Source organism: Zea mays, chromosome 4 (genome assembly GCF_902167145.1).
Source record: "Zea mays cultivar B73 chromosome 4, Zm-B73-REFERENCE-NAM-5.0, whole genome shotgun sequence".
Lineage (NCBI taxonomy): Eukaryota > Viridiplantae > Streptophyta > Magnoliopsida > Poales > Poaceae > Zea > Zea mays.
In genome coordinates, this window is record NC_050099.1 from 156,993,831 (window position 1) to 157,016,188 (window position 22,358).

The window sequence follows — 22,358 nt, forward strand, 5'->3', positions numbered from 1 at the left end:
TCAAAAACCCCCGTGGGGAAAATAAATGATGAGACATATAACTCAGGCTAATATTTCTCCAAGATAATCGTGTCAGAAAATCTGGGAAATCAACATATGAGCCGAGTCTTCTTAAAAACCCAACGGGAAAAATAAGGAGAGTAATCATACTCTATTGTTGATTCATTTGACTCTAGGGAGATAAACTCATATCCTAGTTCAAATACAACAATAACTATGCCATAATGTATCATCCTTGAAAACCTCTACGGGAAAAATAGATGATACGACATAGACCTTGTGTTGATGTTGCCTCATTAAAAACTTTGAATGAGAAACCCAAATATGTGAAAACTCATGCAAAGAAAAGAGTGCAACATGATGTATAAACAAGTTCTTTCAATCAAGAGGGAAACTCCCCCTGATCTTTACAAAACACTAAGTCATCCCATACATACTCACAAACACATTTAAAATGTGGAGTAAGTTAGAGACTTAGTTGGTAACTTGTTTTTCATCTAAACAACACAAAGTAATATTATCTTCATAGATAATAAGGCCACTGATATAAAATCATGACCACCAAATACCCTCTGTATGTAGTATATCATTCTGTACAATCCCATGAAGTGTACTATAGAATGATTAGTGTAAGTGACCATTAATCTCTGTTGATTAACATTTATCAAACAGTAGGTCCAACTTACCAGAAGTATGTCATTGATCTTGTACCTGGGGATCTTCTATAGATATCCAAGATCAATATATCCAAACATAAGGAGAGCATGAGTACATCTAGAGATCATAACTCGATCTCATGTGCTGTTAGCTAGCAAATCATTGCAAAGCAATATCCGGCCGGATGCTCTTGCAAGATACAATAGCACATCTCATGATCTGAAAGAATCAAATGACTATGATTCCATTATATTGAATTTCTTCAATATACGTTGGATATAGACAACTTTGTATCCAAGATAATCAAGATAGTTTAGCTTGAATTGAAAATCTCTTTCAATTCATATCCTCTATCTCGAACTCCATCGATAAGTAATGTATGTTTAAAATATGTTGCACATATTTACACTGAACATACCATACTTTGTGTATCCTTTCAGAAGGAAGGATTCACAAGGTCAAATGTACCATATTTGACCAGGATGCTCTAAGTCACAAAGACTTTCCAAGCATTGCAAATTTGTGATTGGTGATTATGTATTTGGAATCCTTCAAAGCTCCATAAATACCATAATCCAGTGACCACATATGCACATGTTGTCACTACATCTATCAACTGCAAAGATAGATGATTTACTGCCCATATTATTGTATCGGAATTTAACTACTCACAGTAGAGGAGAATTTATAGCATTAAAATAATGCTTGGGTTTGCGTATAAACCCAGTTGCTACTAGCCATGCTTTCTCACCACCTCATTGTTTCCAAGTCCATGAAAACAAACTTGTATCCACAGTAAGATACCTTGAAGTGAAAATAAGTTAACACTTCTTTCCGGTGAGCAAGGCTATCTCTGCAACATTGTACCACTCAACAAGATCCAATTTGAGCATACTCGTGCTCTGCTATGGCCATAGTCTTTTGGATCACTTGGAGTGCATATACAATTGCTGAGATGTATGTGTCGACACTTGTAGCTTTTAAATAACACAATTCTCCAGTTGACATAAAGTCATTTTTTATGTACCCTTATGATTCCTCGTGAAATCCCAAAAACGAGAATCAAGGGCTTCCGATAACCTAGCCTCATCAGTGCGCACTGAGCTAGGTTGTGAATGTCTTCCATTCACAGGATAATCCATATTCTCTAGGTGTCTACCAACACTAGGTTGGTTACCAACGAATAGTTGGTCTGCATTTACTATCTCAGAAGGCCTAGCCTTCAGCTGCTTGCAAGCATCTTAATCCCAATTTGTGACCATACTTCTCCCCCTCTTATTTACAACAACGTTGCAATAGGGAGTTTAGTGGTGTTCTATTTAACCACTCTTTCTGGCACTTCCACATAGGATTAATTTGAGTGACACCTCATAGTAAATGCATATGGCAGTTAATTTGCAACTTCTTACAAATCATTCGAACCCAAAGGTTCAGTTTTAGTACGTGATCCTGAGCCTGAATGCTTACCGCATTCATTATAATTTCCTGGCATTCATTTTTGGTACTTGAAATCTCCCCCTAATGCCTGGAAAAGCTCATGATTCAAGCAAGCGTACGGGCCATAAATAGATTCTCATGAAGAGATTCTAAAACTTAATGATCGACGGAGAATGAATTCTCACATAGATCCCCAGTTTTCTGTGTGCCCATATATGTACGCTGCGGTGGTGAGATTGGGAACATACCCAATGTACGCATGGGAAATCTTTCACGGATTCCCACGTACTAAAAACCATAGGGGAACTTGTACATACAGTACATGCAGGTAATCACAAGTCAGGAGCGTGCACAACTTCCTGATTCCAACCATAACCAGTTGGAAATTACAATTCATTACTGATGGTCATTAATGATCTGAAATTTTCGAATCTATCATAGATTCATCATATCCTTTATGGATATCATTCTGAGTACCAAGACAAACAATCATCATTGTAAGCACATTTGGTAAATTCAGTAGTGTGGGGGCTAATGTGCTCAAGCTTGAGACATTATTACTTAATGGTCATGTGTTGTCCAAAGGACACACTTGAGGTCATCATATAGATGCACCAGAGAACCATATAAAGCCTTCAATGTCCATACAATCTCTGTAATGGACCACACTCGTTTCTTTGAAAACAATTCAAAGAACTTAACCAATTCAGATCAGATTTTAAGATAAGAGGGACTTAAAATCTCATTCCCAATGATACTCATCAAGTATCCATCTTATGGGAAAAACATGACCAACAGAATTGTCCATAACTTTTCATTTCATCCCAACAATGGGATGACCAATTCAATCTTACCCAGCATGGTAAGTATAATCACTTGAAAAGTTATAACATATGCAACAACTTTGTATGGGAGGATGTATGTAGAATACGGTCCATAAGAAATGTTTCTGAGAAACATATGCAATATCCATCACTATCACCTTGTGTTTCCACATGATAGCAATTTTATGGATGTCTCTATAATTTGGTAAGATAAATTAGGATATGTCAACACATCCTTGATACTTCCAATACCAAAAGGGGATATGATAATAACATATCATGATATCGCGCGGAGCGATTGTTAAAATATTCTTTCCTCTTTCCAAAGGAATATGAGAATATTTTGTTTCCCCACTTATAGAGTTTGTGGCTCAATTCTCCACATTGCATGTTTCTTCCTCAATTGGAAGAATCCCTGTACAAGTTTGCACAACTCAAATCAATGAGTCTTCAACTCCCTTGATGAGTTGGTTCAACTCTAATCGATGAGTTTGTTTAACTCAGATATTTGAGTTTTTACACTCAAATCACATGAGTGTGTTCAACTCACACCGCATGAGTTGAACCTATCACAACATCAATTATGAGATTATACCAAATCTCATGCATCATTTAAATATTACTCAAAAGCAAATCATCTAACAAAGTGGTCTTCTCTTAGAAAAAGAAGTGTTGTTACATGATTAGTGCAAATCATGATTTACACAACTAACCACTGTTATCATGTCAGATGGAAGATTGAAGTACCCTTCATATCTTAGCTTTCATGAGTAGTTTGTATATATTGGGATTTCATATACAAGATTAGATGCTTAGGCATAAAACACTATATCACGTATAGTGTAATGACAAATGAGTTTGTCATACTCATTGCCCTTCTCTTTTTAATGTGCTTGTATATTTGCTTTCAAGCAAAATATATGAATACAAAGTGTTAGTCTACAACATCATGTAGACACATACTCATAAGTCCACAAGTCTTATGATTTTCTTTGCTATTCATTTTGCGCTTACACATCAAGCCGCAAGAGCACATAAGTTCTTTTCATAAGAACCATAAGAGAAAGAGAGCATCTCATATCCTCCAAATCGAAGAGGTGAATTCCCATATCATGCAAAAATGAAATGAACATATCCAATGAACATTAAGGATAATTAAGCCCATTAAGCGAGTTGATCAAACTCTATTAAATCATTATCCTTTAAATGGCTTAACCATTTTCTGATGTTGTAATATGCTGCAAAATATATCATATCTTCATATGTTGGAGAATTATAGGTATCACATAGTGTACCAACAGATTTTTGAAAATTTTGGTGGACACAACGTAGATAATCTCCATGTAATGAAACAATGGAGTAGATCTCTCAGTAGTGGGCAAAACTTTTGCTGCCTGAAAGCATGGTCTCTGGGCTGATATATTCAAGGAACATACCGCAGCCAATGCTTAGGACTCCACTACCCTGTGCTTGACCAAATTTTCAAAAACAAAATGGTAATCACCATAAAGGTGAATAACCAACATCAAGTCTCCTACATATCTACTTGGGATAGCACATAGGTAATCATCATGACCATATGATGTAGACCTCTTACTGATGGGCAAATAATATTTTGCTGTCTAAAAGCTTGGTCTCAGGGCAAATAAATTCCAAGAACTTATTGCAGCCAAAGCCTAGATCTCCATCATGTGTTGAATAATCCCAAGTTCAAGATATGTGTCATATTTTGCAAGAATTCATCGTTTAATTAAGTAGAACTTAATTAAAAGAATTCTTTTAGCAGTCACCATGACTGCAGCGTCCAGCCTGGCTCCATAGCCCGCGACGCCTGCTTGGTCCGTGATCTTTTTGGGTTAGCACGTATAGGTAATCATCTCGAAAGATGTAGACCTCATAGTGATAGGCATTTCAAATGCGGCCTAAAGCACGGTCTCTGGGCTACTAAATTCTATAAAGAATTTAGCGCAGCCAGTGCTTAGGACTCCATCACCCTATGCTTTTCCCAAAAACATGCAATCTTATGTTGCATGAGGACCGTTAAGTTTCGACTTATTTATGTGCTATGTTTTCTATGCAAACATAAAAGAATGCAAAAACAAAAGCAAGTCGAAAATATATGAATTATAAATGTAAATATAATTCACTATCAAGTCTGTATTTTTTATAATAAAAATAGACAAGTATGTACAATTACATATATCATCAGCAGTCTAAATTTTCGAATTTAGACATACGTTAAAACAGTAATTGAACGAACACATAGTTCTTTTTATTTAAATTTCAGTAAATAAAATAATAAATAGTAAATGCTTCGGCCCAAGCGTAGGCAGCCCATGCAGATCGAATCCAGCCCAGGCGGTCCTCCAGGCAGCCTCCCCAGCCGGCCCACCGGCCAGCCCAGTGGCCAGCGTAGCCCAGCCGACCATATAAGGGTAGCAGTTAGGGTAAAAACCCTAACTGCTCCTCCCTTCCTACAGCCACCGGCGGCCCTAGCGCGCTCCACGGCGGCACGCGGACAACCCGACGCGCAGGGGCGCGGGCGCGTGGCCCCCGGCTTAGAAGCGGCGGCGCGGGGCACGACCTCCTGGCGGCCCGGGCGCGCGGCCCCGAGCCTAGGAGAGGCAGCGCGGTGCGCAACCTCCTGGCGGCCCGAGCGCGCGGCCCCCAGCCTAGGAGCGGCGGCGCGGGGCGCGGCTCCCTCGGCGGGTCGGGGGCAAGGCCCCCCACGGTGCGCAGGCACGGCCTCGCATGGCGGCTTGGGCACGGCCCCGCACGACGGCGCGGGCATGGCGGCTTGGGCACGGCCCCGCACGACGGCGCGGGCATGGCCCTCCACGGGTGCGGCTCGGCGGTCGACAGCCCCGGCCAGGCGGGCCTCGGCCAACGCGAGCGCACGGCCCTGGCGCGCGGGCGAGCCCCAGCCACGACGCTGGCCCAGCGCGGGTACATCCTAGCGCGCGGGCGCAACGGCGCTAGTCTCAGCGGTTGGTCGCGGGCGCGAAGGCCCCAGCGCAGGCCCTGGCGCAGCCACGACGGAGCGGGCACGCCGGCCACGGCCCCATTGGCAGCGCGGTCAGGCAGCACTGCCCCCAGCATGCGAGCCAGGCGCTGGTATAGCCTCGCCGCGCAGGAGTGGGTCCGACCCCGGCTACGCCGACAAGCAGCCTCGTTGTAATACTCAAATTTGTATACAAAGGAATATGGTGGATTTCCACATTTTGTGTGCCTTATTTGCATCATAGAAAGAGCACTTATGTAATTGAGAGTGACTAAATAAAATAATGATTCTAAAATAAAAGAAAGTGCATTTGTTGGAGTTTTATTGTTTGTGCATTTAGTAAAATGATAATGTTGATAATAATAATAAAATAATAATTCTAAAGGTTGAATTGAATCCCTAAATTAAACCCTAGGGTTTAAAAAAATAAGAAAAAGAGAAATGATATAAAAATATATAAAAAAATAGATATTCCTAAACTTGGATATTCTTAAACTTATTACTGTTAACTATACAAACATAGTGTAAATGATAAGCCATAAAAGTTTGAATTTAAACTTGGATTCAAATTGGATTTTGAAAATGAAGAAAATAGAAAGAAAAATAAAAAGAAAAAGGATAAAATGCCTTATGGGCCGGCCTCTACTCATTTTGGCCCAGCAGTGCAACCCACCCGCGCGGCCCGGGCACCCTCCTTTCCACCGTGCGCCGACAGGCCGGGCCCGCGGGCAGCCACTCCAGTCGCTGGTGTGTGGGGTCCGTTTGACAGCTGAAACCCGCTCCTTTCCCATTCATTAGTTTTCTGGTATCGCTTACGTGTGGGCCCGGTTGATCGGAATCATCCCTATCCTCTCTAACGAACCCCGCGCGTGATGTTCGGCTGGCCGACTCCGTTCGCCTCAACCGGGCCGCATCTATCGGGGTAGTTCACCGTCCCGCCTCAGCTACAAGAAGCCGAAGACCTGTCGCGCTTACCGAAGACCTAATTCCGCCGTGCCACGAGACCAGACCCTATTGCCACCGTCCGTAAGTAGCAGTAGAGGCCCGCCACCAGTAGCCTACCTCCGTACTCACGCCTCGCCTTCGGTGCACCACCAATTGGAATCGCCAGGGCGCCGTGAAGCTGTTGGTGACCTCATGATGGGTCGGGGATCGTCGGCGCGTGGTGAATTCGTCGTCGGGTGATGCCGCCGCGGACTTTGTCGCGGGCAGCGCTGTCCTCGCCAGACTATCAAGTAAGACCCTGTCCACTGATCTTGCGCTCACCTCCGCCCTGCGTAGGTAGAACCCGTGTTCGGATTTAGGTAGCCAGATCATCGATCCACGGGGAGAGGGTGCGCTGTGAAGGTCTGCGCCGCCGTGATCGGAGCTCAGCGGAGAAGATGATGCGCGGACCTTCGATCTGTGAACGAACGGCTCCGATTTAATCAGGGTTCCTCTTCGCGAGATCAGCCCGGGATCGTTGGATTTCATTTGGACGAACAGGATTAGGTGTGGGGGAAAACAATCGGTCGGCTTGGGATCTGGACCGTCTGTTTGGAAACCGATGGATGGATCCGACCTCGCGTTAAAGTCGTGTAACGGTCGTGGACCGTGGGATTCAAATCCAACGGGCTGGAATAGAGTAGCGGTCTGAGCGCGCAACCAATCTAATCCGGGCCTCTGATTTCCGATCGGACGGCTAGGAATCGTTGATACCCTTTCGCCGAGCCATAATTGCAAAAGAGCCCCCGCAGAATCATAAAACCAACCCGCCGTCCCTAGCGACTGTGCTCTGTGTCTTGGTGTTCTTACGCCCGAGACCCCTGCACTTCTCATATTTTAGCGCCCAGTCCAGAGGATTAGAAAATCAAATAAATAAATTCAGAAATAGATTTTTAATATAAAAACAATTCCTAGAACTTATTTAATCCATAGAAAATTCATTTTTAGTCCAAATCACTCCATTCCAGTTTCTAAAATTTTGTAATAATGTTCTCTATCACTTAGTATCTCTGTTTTGGCATAAAAACAGTAAGAACATTAATTTAACATTTAATCCTATTATAATCACCTTAAATCTTAGGAAATTCATAACTCGAAATCTATAACTCAGAAAATTATGATTCCAGTTCCTAGGTTTTTATTTTAATATGTAGAATATCTCTGTGTATTTTGTTTACATGCTTGGTGTAATGTTAATTTTCCCTATATCCTGTGCTTGTTTGTATTGTGGCGAGTAGAAGAGCCCGTTGCTGAGGATCCTGGTGAGCAGCAGATTGAGATAGCTGAGCAGGAGCTCATTGAAGGCAAGTTGTGCCCTTGACCACTTTTTACCCAATAATGTTCTTTAATATCACTTATCCATGCATAGGTTAATTTTGATGGGACCCAATAGGTCACCCTAGATTGTTTATCTCATTACCTTGTTTACCCCTGAATCACTTGGGTAGTTTGCTATTGCTTTATATGGTTTTGGGATAATCATTTATTACCTCTATGTTCCAATTCTTGTTGTTATTCTGTTTATGTTCATGTTGTTATCATTAATGTTAATTGGAACATAGAGCTTAACTTGAGAACCACGTGCCACCACAAGGGTTTAATGGGACGCCCTTGGCTGATTAACTAGGAAAGCTAGTGGAAGACTACCTTACCCGAAAGGGGCAAGGGCAGTAGGGGAGAGGTCAGTGCGGGGAGGTCCCTGGTTGATTTTGCTGCGATGGCGGTCAGCCAGGAACCCTGTACTGGATCTTCCCATAAACTGTAGCGGGTTTTCGGAAGCTAGTGGAACTTTGTAAAGGCCTCGTAGTGTTGCCCTGCCGCGCTTCCTAGGTAGAGGTGTATGGGATTCATGACCCCTTGGCAGATGGGTAACATGACTTGTGGGTAAAGGGTACAACCTCTGCAGAGTGTAAAACTGGTATACTAGCCGAGCTCACGGTCATGAGCAGCTCAGGACTCTCTGATGTTTAAATTATGGAACTTAAATTCAATTTTGTCATTTGCATATGCATGGGTTTATTATTAATTTTGTTCTATTACTTTATTTAAGGTTTGGTATTTACTTACACTTAGTAACTGCTAATAAAATTTTGACCAACTACTTAAAAGCAATGCTCAGCTTTAACCATTCTCTTTGATAAGCCTTACACTCCATGAGCTCCCACCTTTGGTGAGTTCATGTCACATTATTCCCCACAACTTGTTGAGCGATGATCATGTGTGAGCTCACCCTTGCTGTCTCACACCCCCCCCACAGGAGATGATCAGGTGGTTCAGGAGGAGCCGCCTAACACTGAGGAGTTCGATCTGATCTAGGTGGCGTTTCCCAGTCGACATTGGCGCCAACGATCCTTAGTTCGTTTTATGTTTATTCTTTTATTTTGTAATAAGTCTTCCGCTATGTAATAAATACTCTGATGTTATTGACGTTTATCTCTATACACTCTGTTATTATATATGTTGTCTTCTTGGCGCATGTATGAGATGCACCTGGCTTTGTTCCTTAAAGCCGGGTGTGACAGAAGTGGTATCAGAGGAATGTTGACTGTAGGACGAAACCTAGATAGAAAGGGACAACCCTCACCTATTTATCTCATTCTGATTCATTCTATACTCACCTTACTTTGATTCTTTCTACACTTATCTTGATCCTGTCTCACCTTCTACTGTTCTACTCTGACCATTCTTACCTTTTCTACTCTGAGACAAGATGGATTTCATACCTTGGAATCCCTACCATTATGACCTTCTTAAGGGATAGGAGACCTAAAAAAAATTTAAAATTATTTTCTCTATTAAAAATGTTGGTTGATTGTTCTGATGATCAGTGCCTGATTTGCTTCTTTGATTGATTGAAATGGTATAGACGGGCATCTTAGCATGTACCACCATAAGGTAATGTATTAGCTTTAGTGGATAACACACTAATCTACTTAGCTAATAAATCCCCCGCAGTAACATTTCTAGTAACTACTCGCCTTGTCTATAATTCTTCCTTTCTTACCCTGTATTTCTAACCCAGATGGACTATCCCTATAGTGTTAGAAGAGAGCACTATAGACGTGATCCTTGGTATGTCATGGTTAAGAAAGGCAAAGGCAGCATATACACTGTGCTAAGGGAACCGTAGAACTCACCAGTTCCAAAGGACAAAGATTTGAAGTTGAAGTTGCGGTAACTACCACCATCAGACTAGCGGCATTCTTAGTAGATGAGAAGTTGGTGGGTGACAACATCCGTGCAGTTAGGGATTGTTCGGATGTCTTTCTAGAGGAGTTGTTAGGGATGCCACCAGATATGGAAGTTGAGTTGGTTATTAATCCCTTATCTAGGACTGCCCCTACTTTCAAACGACCATACAGGATGTCTGAAGAAGAGTTAAAGGGACTGAAGAAGCAGTTAACGGAATTACAAGTGGTTGGGTATATTCGTTCGAATTCTTCACCTTATGGAGCACCGGTTCTATTTGTGCAGAAGAAGGATGGATCGCAACGGATGCGTGTGGACTATAGATCACTTAATGATGTCACGGTGAAGAACAAGTATCCATTACCCCGTATTGAGGATTTGTTTTATCAGATGAGAGGAGTCAGGGGTATTCTCGAAGATTGATCTCCGATCGGGATACCAACAAATGAAGATTAGACCATTGGATTTTCCCAAGACGGATTTCTCGACCCGATATGGTTTATATGAGTTCACCGTTATGTCATTTGGACTAACTAATGCAACAACCTATCTTATGGATCTGAAGAATAATGTGTTCATGATCTGGACAGATTCGTCGTAGTTTTCATCGACAATACTCTTATTTGTTCTAAGAGTGAAGTGATCATGAGGAACATCTGAGATTGGTGCTACAGAAGCTACGAGATAATCAAGTCTACGCCGAGTTCAGCAAGTGCGAGTTTTGGATTGACAAGGTGCCACTCCTTGGACATACTATTTCTAATGGAGGAATAGCAGTGGATCCTGCTAAAGTGAGGGAGATAATGGAGGGGAGAGTGCCCACTACAGTTACTGAGATTTGGAGTTTCGTGGGACTAACAGGATATTATCGGAGATTTATTGAAGGATTCTCTAAAATTGCCAAGCCTATGACATCGCTTTTGGAGAAAGGAAGAGAATTCAAGTGGGATGAGAAATGCCAAGAGAGTTTTGATCAATTGAAGGAGAGATTGATGTCACCTCCAGTATTGATTATGCCAGACCTATAGAAGGGATTTGACATTTATTGTGATGCATGTGGCCAAGGACTTGGATGCGTGCTTATGCAAGAAGGTCATGTGATTGCTTATGCATCTCGTCAGTTGAGGAAGCATGAATTGAACTACCCCACTCATGACTTGGAATTGGCAGCGGTTGTGCATGCACTTAAGATTTGGAGACACTACATTATGGGAACTAAGTGTCAAGTGTACACGGATCATAAGAGTTTGAAGTACATATTCACTCAGAAGGATCTCAATCTTCGGCAACGCCGTTGGTTGGAGCTCATTAAGGATTATGACTTGGAGATTCACTATCACCCAGGCAAGGCGAATTTGGTTGCAGATGCCTTGAGTCGTAAGGAGCATGTTCACTCCGCTTTCGTCGTCCAGCTACCTGATGAATTAGCAAAAGATTTTGAGAGACTCAACCTGGGAATTGTTACACATATGGAAGGAGTGACTATCGAATTGGAACCTACCTTGGAGCAAGAGATTCGTAAAGGTCAGATTGGTGATGCCAAAATCCAGGAGATCAAGGATCTAATAACAGAGGGTAGAGGCCCGGAATTCACAGAGGATGAGCAAGGCACTATATGGTTCAAGAATCGGATCTGTGTTCCCGATATTGATAGTCTTCGGGAAACCATATTGAAGGAGGCACATGATTCAGTTTATTCTATTCATCCGGGAAGTACAAAGATGTATCAGGATTTGAAGCAAAAGTATTGGTGGTATGGACTAAAGAGGGATGTGGCTGCACATGTGGCTATGTGCGATGTGTGCCAAAGAGTTAAGGCTGAACACCAGAGGCCAGTCGGGCTATTGCACCCACTAAAGATACCTGAGTGGAAATGGGAAGAAATTGGCATGGATTTCATTGTTGGATTACCCCGCACGTCTGCTGGATATGATTCTATATGGGTGATTGTGGACAGGCTAACTAAAGTAGCCCACTTTATTCCAGTAAAGACCACATATTCAGGAGCCAAGTTAGCAGAGTTGTACATGGCACGGATTGTATGCCTGCATGGTGTGCCAAAGAAGATTGTGTCAGATCGAGGATCACAGTTTACCTCTCGATATTGGAAGAAGTTGCACGAGTCATTGGATACAAGATTAAATTTTAGTTCGGCTTACCATCCCCAGACTGATGGGCAGACTGAGAGGACTAACCAAGTGCTGGAAGATATGTTAAGAGCTTGTGCTCTTAAACATGGTGGAAGTTGGGATAAGAGTCTACCTTATGCTGAGTTCTCTTATAATAATAGCTATCAGGCCAGTTTGAAGATGTCACCGTTTGAGGCTTTGTATGGCAGAAAGTGCAGGACTCCCTTGTATTGGAATCAAACTGGTGAAAGGCAGTTGTTTGGACCTGAGATTATACAAGAAGCAGAGGAACAAGTTCAGCAAATAAGGGAGAATTTTAGAACTGCACAATCCAGGCAGAAAAGTTATGCTGATACCCGGAGAAGACTGCTAGAGTTTAAAGAGGGAGATTATGTCTATTTGAAGGTGTCACCGCTCCGGGGTATGAGAAGGTTTAAAATCAAAGGAAAATTGTCCCCTCGCTTTATTGGACCCTTCTTAATCTTAAAGCGAGTTGGAGAGGTGGCATATCAATTGGAGTTACCGGATCATCTTGCAGATGTTCACGATGTTGTTCATGTATCTCAGCTGAAGAAATGTCTCAGGGTACCTGAGGAGCAACTACCAATGGAGGACCTTAGTGTTCAAGAGGACTTGACTTATGCTGAGTACCCCATCAAGATTTTGGATACTTTGACTCGAGTTACGAGGAATAAGGTTATAAAGATGTGCAAAGTGCAATGGAGCCACCACAGTGAAGATGAAGCAACTTGGGAAAGAGAAGAAGAGCTTCGTATAGATTTTCCCCACCTTTTCCCTAGATCTTCTTAAATCTCGAGGACGAGATTATTTTTAAGGGGGGTAGGATTTGTAATACTCAAATTTGTATACAAAGGAATATGGTGGATTTCCACATTTTGTGTGCCTTATTTGCATCATAGAAAGAGCACTTATGTAATTGAGAGTGACTAAATAAAATAATGATTCTAAAATAAAAGAAAGTGCATTTGTTGGAGTTTTATTGTTTGTGCATTTAGTAAAATGATAATGTTGATAATAATAATAAAATAATAATTCTAAAGGTTGAATTGAATCCCTAAATTAAACCCTAGGGTTTAAAAAAATAAGAAAAAGAGAAATGATATAAAAATATATAAAAAAATAGATATTCCTAAACTTGGATATTCTTAAACTTATTACTGTTAACTATACAAACATAGTGTAAATGATAAGCCATAAAAGTTTGAATTTAAACTTGGATTCAAATTGGATTTTGAAAATGAAGAAAATAGAAAGAAAAATAAAAAGAAAAAGGATAAAATGCCTTATGGGCCGGCCTCTACTCATTTTGGCCCAGCAGTGCAACCCACCCGCGCGGCCCGGGCACCCTCCTTTCCACCGTGCGCCGACAGGCCGGGCCCGCGGGCAGCCACTCCAGTCGCTGGTGTGTGGGGTCCGTTTGACAGCTGAAACCCGCTCCTTTCCCATTCATTAGTTTTCTGGTATCGCTTACGTGTGGGCCCGGTTGATCGGAATCATCCCTATCCTCTCTAACGAACCCCGCGCGTGATGTTCGGCTGGCCGACTCCGTTCGCCTCAACCGGGCCGCATCTATCGGGGTAGTTCACCGTCCCGCCTCAGCTACAAGAAGCCGAAGACCTGTCGCGCTTACCGAAGACCTAATTCCGCCGTGCCACGAGACCAGACCCTATTGCCACCGTCCGTAAGTAGCAGTAGAGGCCCGCCACCAGTAGCCTACCTCCGTACTCACGCCTCGCCTTCGGTGCACCACCAATTGGAATCGCCAGGGCGCCGTGAAGCTGTTGGTGACCTCATGATGGGTCGGGGATCGTCGGCGCGTGGTGAATTCGTCGTCGGGTGATGCCGCCGCGGACTTTGTCGCGGGCAGCGCTGTCCTCGCCAGACTATCAAGTAAGACCCTGTCCACTGATCTTGCGCTCACCTCCGCCCTGCGTAGGTAGAACCCGTGTTCGGATTTAGGTAGCCAGATCATCGATCCACGGGGAGAGGGTGCGCTGTGAAGGTCTGCGCCGCCGTGATCGGAGCTCAGCGGAGAAGATGATGCGCGGACCTTCGATCTGTGAACGAACGGCTCCGATTTAATCAGGGTTCCTCTTCGCGAGATCAGCCCGGGATCGTTGGATTTCATTTGGACGAACAGGATTAGGTGTGGGGGAAAACAATCGGTCGGCTTGGGATCTGGACCGTCTGTTTGGAAACCGATGGATGGATCCGACCTCGCGTTAAAGTCGTGTAACGGTCGTGGACCGTGGGATTCAAATCCAACGGGCTGGAATAGAGTAGCGGTCTGAGCGCGCAACCAATCTAATCCGGGCCTCTGATTTCCGATCGGACGGCTAGGAATCGTTGATACCCTTTCGCCGAGCCATAATTGCAAAAGAGCCCCCGCAGAATCATAAAACCAACCCGCCGTCCCTAGCGACTGTGCTCTGTGTCTTGGTGTTCTTACGCCCGAGACCCCTGCACTTCTCATATTTTAGCGCCCAGTCCAGAGGATTAGAAAATCAAATAAATAAATTCAGAAATAGATTTTTAATATAAAAACAATTCCTAGAACTTATTTAATCCATAGAAAATTCATTTTTAGTCCAAATCACTCCATTCCAGTTTCTAAAATTTTGTAATAATGTTCTCTATCACTTAGTATCTCTGTTTTGGCATAAAAACAGTAAGAACATTAATTTAACATTTAATCCTATTATAATCACCTTAAATCTTAGGAAATTCATAACTCGAAATCTATAACTCAGAAAATTATGATTCCAGTTCCTAGGTTTTTATTTTAATATGTAGAATATCTCTGTGTATTTTGTTTACATGCTTGGTGTAATGTTAATTTTCCCTATATCCTGTGCTTGTTTGTATTGTGGCGAGTAGAAGAGCCCGTTGCTGAGGATCCTGGTGAGCAGCAGATTGAGATAGCTGAGCAGGAGCTCATTGAAGGCAAGTTGTGCCCTTGACCACTTTTTACCCAATAATGTTCTTTAATATCACTTATCCATGCATAGGTTAATTTTGATGGGACCCAATAGGTCACCCTAGATTGTTTATCTCATTACCTTGTTTACCCCTGAATCACTTGGGTAGTTTGCTATTGCTTTATATGGTTTTGGGATAATCATTTATTACCTCTATGTTCCAATTCTTGTTGTTATTCTGTTTATGTTCATGTTGTTATCATTAATGTTAATTGGAACATAGAGCTTAACTTGAGAACCACGTGCCACCACAAGGGTTTAATGGGACGCCCTTGGCTGATTAACTAGGAAAGCTAGTGGAAGACTACCTTACCCGAAAGGGGCAAGGGCAGTAGGGGAGAGGTCAGTGCGGGGAGGTCCCTGGTTGATTTTGCTGCGATGGCGGTCAGCCAGGAACCCTGTACTGGATCTTCCCATAAACTGTAGCGGGTTTTCGGAAGCTAGTGGAACTTTGTAAAGGCCTCGTAGTGTTGCCCTGCCGCGCTTCCTAGGTAGAGGTGTATGGGATTCATGACCCCTTGGCAGATGGGTAACATGACTTGTGGGTAAAGGGTACAACCTCTGCAGAGTGTAAAACTGGTATACTAGCCGAGCTCACGGTCATGAGCAGCTCAGGACTCTCTGATGTTTAAATTATGGAACTTAAATTCAATTTTGTCATTTGCATATGCATGGGTTTATTATTAATTTTGTTCTATTACTTTATTTAAGGTTTGGTATTTACTTACACTTAGTAACTGCTAATAAAATTTTGACCAACTACTTAAAAGCAATGCTCAGCTTTAACCATTCTCTTTGATAAGCCTTACACTCCATGAGCTCCCACCTTTGGTGAGTTCATGTCACATTATTCCCCACAACTTGTTGAGCGATGATCATGTGTGAGCTCACCCTTGCTGTCTCACACCCCCCCCACAGGAGATGATCAGGTGGTTCAGGAGGAGCCGCCTAACACTGAGGAGTTCGATCTGATCTAGGTGGCGTTTCCCAGTCGACATTGGCGCCAACGATCCTTAGTTCGTTTTATGTTTATTCTTTTATTTTGTAATAAGTCTTCCGCTATGTAATAAATACTCTGATGTTATTGACGTTTATCTCTATACACTCTGTTATTATATATGTTGTCTTCTTGGCGCATGTATGAGATGCACCTGGCTTTGTTCCTTAAAGCCGGGTGTGACACTCGTTGCAGAGCAAACGCCACCGTGTGATCTTACTTATTCATTTGGTCGCATTACATGTAGACGAACACACTAGTTCTGTCCTCATCTTGTGATCAGAAAATTGGACCATACGTAGTACCTTGTTATGGGTGTTGATAGCATTTACCACACCGTCGGTCCGTCGGTCGTAGCGTGCCGCACCATCGGCCGTAGCGTACCGATGACGACCATCGTTGGAGAGCCCTTCCTTGGAAAGCAAAGGTGCTTTTGTTCAAGAGGCAGAGCCCTCCAAATTTCTTCGGCAGCGAGCGATACATTCCTCTTCTTCCTCTGATTTCGCGAGCACGTGCTGATAACATGTTGTAACTCAGTGGTAACGAGACACAGAGAGTAGAAAGGAAAAATGACCGTTCTCTTTATTGCAGGGAAGACAGTGCTTATATATACAGGCGAACTAGTGCCTTCCCAAGGGGTGCGTCCCTTGGGGAGAAACTGTCGCACCCCATGGAGGGGATTGAACACACATATTGTAACAGAATGCGTGGTGTTTTTTAAGGCTATCCACGTAGTATACTCTGCTGCTTTGCAGTTTGCTCTCCAGCGGAGCGTCAAGGGTACACCGTGCGTGTTGCGGTGTCGCGGCGATAGCTGACACGTGTCAATACATGCTCGTATCTATATATCTATATAATTCATCGGTTTAAACTTTACAAAACTCATCCAACCAAATTACTCTTACACCCACTAAATCTATTAAATAAATTATAATCAGACTTAACATACCATCAAAAAAATCAATAGTTTAGATTGGTGGACGATAACCCTCTCTCCCCTACTCACTTAAATCTTGAAGAGGAGGGTGTCTTCTTAAACTAGTGTCTCTTAAAAGCAGTATATAGTCTAACGTACAGCAAACTGAACACAAGCGCAAAGGTGGTCATCATCATCATCATCCTGATCCACCGACTGACTCAGGCATGATTGCTGGCCTTTTCCTTAGTTCGCTGCTGCACACGCTAAAAAAAAAATTTCGAATCGTGGTGGGCTGTCGGCTCCAAAGCGATGAGGTTGAGAGAGAGAGAGAGAGAGAGGAGGAGGAGGACCCCCACACGAAGGATCCAATTTGAACAACGGGGGATTCATGCCTAAGAAAGAGAGGGTGAGCCATACTAACGCTCTAGATGGAGGCATCGTGTCATCTCCCACCGTTCCCCTGTCCCTCCGCTTTCGCGCCTGCTTTTGCGTCGACGGCCGCCCTTTTCTACCAAGAGCCGTTTGAATGAATGGTACGGGCGGCAGCTCCGATTCTATACCTGCGTCATTTTACCACTCACTTAAAATCGTGAAAAAAAAACATTAATGACGTGTCGATTTTACTCTTAGATTAAATTAATTAATTAATTAATGTGCTACTAGTCGGCAAATGGAAACATCGGCTGTCTTTCGGTTCGGCGGGCTTTTGAAACCTCATTTTCAGTGGAACCGTGACACCCCCTACCATCGTGGATAAGCACAATGTTGTCAGATTCGAATCAACTCGCTTTCTCATTGCCTTGTTATGTATGACACAATTGTTTGTAGGTGGCTATTATTAACGCTGCTGCTGGGTCGATTAGTTTATTCTGGCTAGCGTGCCGTGCGCCGGTCTCGCACGCACGTGTGCCGGCTTTCGTGCTCCGCTTGCGCTTCCTGCGGCGCCTCTCTGTGTTCCGAAACCTGAATACGGCCCATGTATACTAAGGCCCATAAAAAGGCACGTCCAGCCGTCCAGGAAAACGGTAGAAGGCTAGAAGCAAAGCGCATGGGCAACAAGATCTTTTCCCTCTCCACCGGTCCACCCCCAACCAACCTCCTCCCCCCGTCTCTCCTCTCCCTCCAGGCCTCTCCACTCCCGGCAACCTCGCCGCCGGGGCCATGGACCGGTGGACCGGCGTCGTCTACGTCCCACTCTCCAGAGGCGGACCCCTCTTCCGCGTCGCTGCCTCGCTCCTCCTCTCGCCAGCCAAAACGCTCGCCGTAAGGCCCAAAACTCTGCCCCCGCGCGTTCCCTTTTCCTCTTCTCAGAGTTTTTTCAGACACACTAGCCTTCTGCCCGACAGACTCGCCTACGGAGCCTGAACTATTCCGATGGAAGCAGGTTCCACGAGTCAACGCGATCCTTTTCACGGGCGACCGCGTCCGCGGCACGGGCGATCCGGTGATCGAGCGGCTCTCTGACGCCGCCCACCTGGCTGGGGTCCTCGCCGGGAAGCTCCCTGGGGAGGCCAACGCGTGGGTGGTCGACGCCGCGCGCTTTGCTGGGCCGTTTGCGGTGTACCGAGAGCTCGTTCCGACCGTCGACGCCGCTGGAGACCCCAAGGGGTATGACCCCACTGGCTTCCCCGCCGCCGCCGGTGTTGCCAACATCCTTGCACGCAGCATTGGTGAGGTATAGTGTTTGGTGAATTCCGGCGAAGTTTGAAACTTGCGACCTTAGTTACGCAGATACGATTTTCAGTGCAAAACATCTTTGGTGCAGCTGCAAAAAAACCATCGGATTGTTGCTTAGTTTATCTTCCGGGTGCCTATTGCTGAACCGTTCTCCTCTCAAAAGGTTTATTTATTACTCCACTGCTGGTAGAGCTGTAGTGGATTTCCTAATGCAGGAAATGTGGAAAAAAGTGCTTTTTTCTTTGCTTATTTTAGCCACGAACATGGTATTCAAAGCTTTAAGCTGCTCTTGCAGCACTCCTGAACTAATTTGTATTGAATATCTTGGATTTTTGTTTTATACCGGGATAAGGAGGTGTTGCCATCTTAGTAACCGGACAATAAACTAGTTTCTTTCCTTCTTTGTACTAAGAATGTTGATCGAGCTTCACTCATTTGGTTCACGTTTGGTGACATTAGCAAATGTTCCTCTGATTTCCCCTTGCTGGAGATAATGCTTAGGTACTGACGACATGATGCTCAGCTCCAGTACGCTTTGTACAATAAACTGTTAGTTGTTCGATAAATTCGACCATTTGCGTCGTAAATGTAGGCCTGCAAATGGTGTGGGTGTAAATGCGTATTTTAGGTGGGTTTAAGAAATGGTTTTGTTTTGGTGGGTTGTGATGGGTTTTAATTATTAACGGGTTAGGTTGGGTGGGTTTATTTTATATTTGCGGGTTAAAATGGTGGATACCCATGTGTATAGATGGATTTGTATAGGTATGGGTTTCCATGGTTATTCACCAAACAGACTACCACCTTAATCAGTACCATTTTATTTCAGGTTTAGAGAAGTCTTTGATTTCTTTAGTCACACACAACACACTATACTATATCATTTTATCAGTACCATTTTATTTAAAAATATGACCAACTATAAAGTTGTATAACTTTTTGATATCTACAAATTCTATTTTAATAGTTTCTACATCCGAGACCGTTTACAAAATTTGAATTTTAAATTTGAAAACTTCACACGGATTTGGATTTTTCAATGATAAGATGATTTCAAATAAAAAATTTGACAATTACAAAGTTTCATAACATTTCAAGACCTGCAACTTTTATTTTGGTGGTTTTTCCATCCGAGGTAGTTTGAAAAATTTAAAATTCAAACATAGTTTTGCATAACAAGATGATTTCAAACCAAAACATTGTCAACTACAAAGTTTCATAACTCTTCAATACCTACAACTTTTATGTTGGTGGTTTTTTCTTTCTAAGTTGTTTTCAAAATTCAAATTTTAAATTTTTTAAATTCAGGCATAGTTTTCGTTGCCAATATGACTTCAAATGAAAAAGTTGTCAACTACAAACTTCTATAACTTTTTACGATCTACAAAGTTTATTTTGGTTGTTTGATCATTTGTTCATCTCACATGATAGTTCTAACAATATGCACAAATTCTATACATATCTCTCGTAATTCCATAAACTATGAGAGAAATACAGGTTTTATGAACAAATTTATTTTTAGTTTATCATATGAAGAAATGTTCAAAATATAAAATGTACATCATGATGAGTTATACAAATTTGTAGTGGAAAACTTTTTCATTTGAATTAATTTACTGCTTTAAAATGTGTATGCAGTTGGCTTGATGTGATACAATAAGCTAAACTCACGGGTTTTCCATGGGTTTCCACCCAATTACGGGTTGGTTTGGGATCAATAATGTTATTGGATGGGTTGGGTTTAACTTTCCTCTAATATTTTTGGTTGGGTGTGGGATGGATATCAAAGTAATTAGATTTGGGTATGGGTAGGAGTGGATTGGATTTTTTGCCATTAGCAGGCCTACGTAAATGGACAAAAACCTGCTGACAGTGACCGGTGTAATATTACCGCAGTGCTCTGCTCAAACTAGATGCTTGCTTTCTTTAACTGCAAAGTTATGTCTCGTCATCAGCAATTTTATTTTGCCTACTAGCTGGGACATTCGGAAAGACCCCAAACCCAATCATTTCAATATTTCCTGACACACACAGTACGTGATGAACAGATACAGAATCAAGTCCCGGGGTTGTCGGCGAAGGATTCGGCTGGCAACCAGCACCCTCCATCCTACCATCCACCGGCTAGGACTATCATCCTTGGCTTCAGCAAGGGTGGAGTGGTGGTGAACCAGCTCGTGACGGAACTTTCTCGGTGGGGGGCATCAGGATCAACGAACCAGGCGGCGGCGGCCGACGTTCCACGACCAGCAGCAGCAGGTCCAGGTCCACCACCCCATCCGACCCAGAACGACCTTCTTCTCCTGGGGGCTCCTACTCGGAGCAGCGACGACCTGCTGTCAAGTATCTCCGAGCTCCACTACGTGGACGCCGGCCTCAACCGCGCCGGAGCGTACGTGGCCGACCGCGCGGTGATCGGGAGGATACGCGAGCACGTCGTACGCGCCGGCGACAAGAGCCTCCGCTTCGCCCTCCACGGTACCCCGAGGCAGTGGTGTGATCCGAGCCGCCCGTGGATCCGGGAGGAGAAGGACGCGATGGTCCAGGTACTCGCGGACGAGGCCCGGAGGAGCGAGGGGAGGCTTGTGCTGTCTGAGAAGCTGTATTTCGAGGGCAGACCTCGCAGCCTGCTCATGCATTTTGAGGTCTTGGAAGCGATGGATATATAATGTAATGTAAGCTGATACTCGATAGGTCTGATAAGCGATGGATATATAATTTGTTGTCCCCTGCTGATGCATGGCTTGCCGGTGGGATTGTGTGTTAGTCAGTCGGGATCCCCCCCCCCCCCCCCCCCCCCCCTCGTGCTAGTTAGTATTCGGCCGTGAACAAGTCAAGATGAGCAGAGCCAGCCTGGTATCTATTGTCGGATTCGGATATATGGCACGACCGCGGTGCGTGGCCAACAGTGGACGACGTGTTGCCGCAGCTGAATCCTGATTGGAGGACGGGCGCGCTTAGTTATTATTTTTTTATTAGTGCATTCGGCTAGCTGTTGCCCTGTGCGAAGGATACTGCCCGGAGTGGTTCTGTTAGTTAAAGTGGCTAGTGCCATACGAACGAACACACACGCACATAGATTACAAAATCCTCGCTGTTCTTGTCTCGCCTGAACCGGTCAAACGACAGTGTTCGCTGTTCCAGACAAATCCGGACCTGCAGCAGTTCCGGAAGAAGGCGATCTGTTTGTGTGTGCCTGCCGCCCGTCCCATGGACAGCAATCTGCACTGACGTCCGACTCCGAGCTGCGCTTTCGTTTTCGATCGTCCTTGCGTCGCTCGGCCCCTCGCTGCGTGACAAAACACGAGTAAGACCGCACGAAGGGATCAAATCAACCGCAGGCCGACGCCGATTTGAGTCCAAAAATACGCTTTTTGTGGGGGGTGGGGGTGGCTCTGGTTGCTTGCGTGACCGGATCGCGCCATTGAAAGTTGAAACGGTCAGCTCGCACTCAGAGAGATCACAGCAGACCAAGACCTGAACGATCTGATCATCCGATCTTGTAGCGCCGGGAAGCAACTCAGCCTGCACTCCTTCTGTTAGCTACT

General features: G+C 44.0%; 1 protein-coding gene across 1 annotated transcript; it reads left to right on the plus strand.

The window, feature by feature from the left end:
* Nucleotides 1–18,167: 18,167 nt before the first annotated feature.
* LOC103653864 (uncharacterized) lies at nt 18,168–21,550 on the plus strand. Its single transcript, XM_008680677.4, has 3 exons — nt 18,168–18,399; nt 18,521–18,811; nt 20,859–21,550. The coding sequence occupies exons 1-3, from the start codon at nt 18,298–18,300 to the stop codon at nt 21,477–21,479; spliced, it is 1,014 nt and encodes a 337-aa protein (XP_008678899.1). The 5' UTR covers nt 18,168–18,297; the 3' UTR covers nt 21,480–21,550.
* The last annotated feature ends 808 nt before the right edge of the window (nt 21,551–22,358 follow it).

Excerpts from the sequence above, each read along its gene's own strand:
- LOC103653864 (XM_008680677.4), top strand. The coding sequence starts at position 18,298 with ATGGACCGGTGGACCGGCGTCGTCTACGTCCCACTCTCCAGAGGCGGA. Across the intron at positions 18,400-18,520 it reads CGCCAGCCAAAACGCTCGCC|GTTCCACGAGTCAACGCGAT; the intron begins GTAAGGCCCAAA and ends CGATGGAAGCAG. Across the intron at positions 18,812-20,858 it reads TTGCACGCAGCATTGGTGAG|ATACAGAATCAAGTCCCGGG; the intron begins GTATAGTGTTTG and ends CGTGATGAACAG.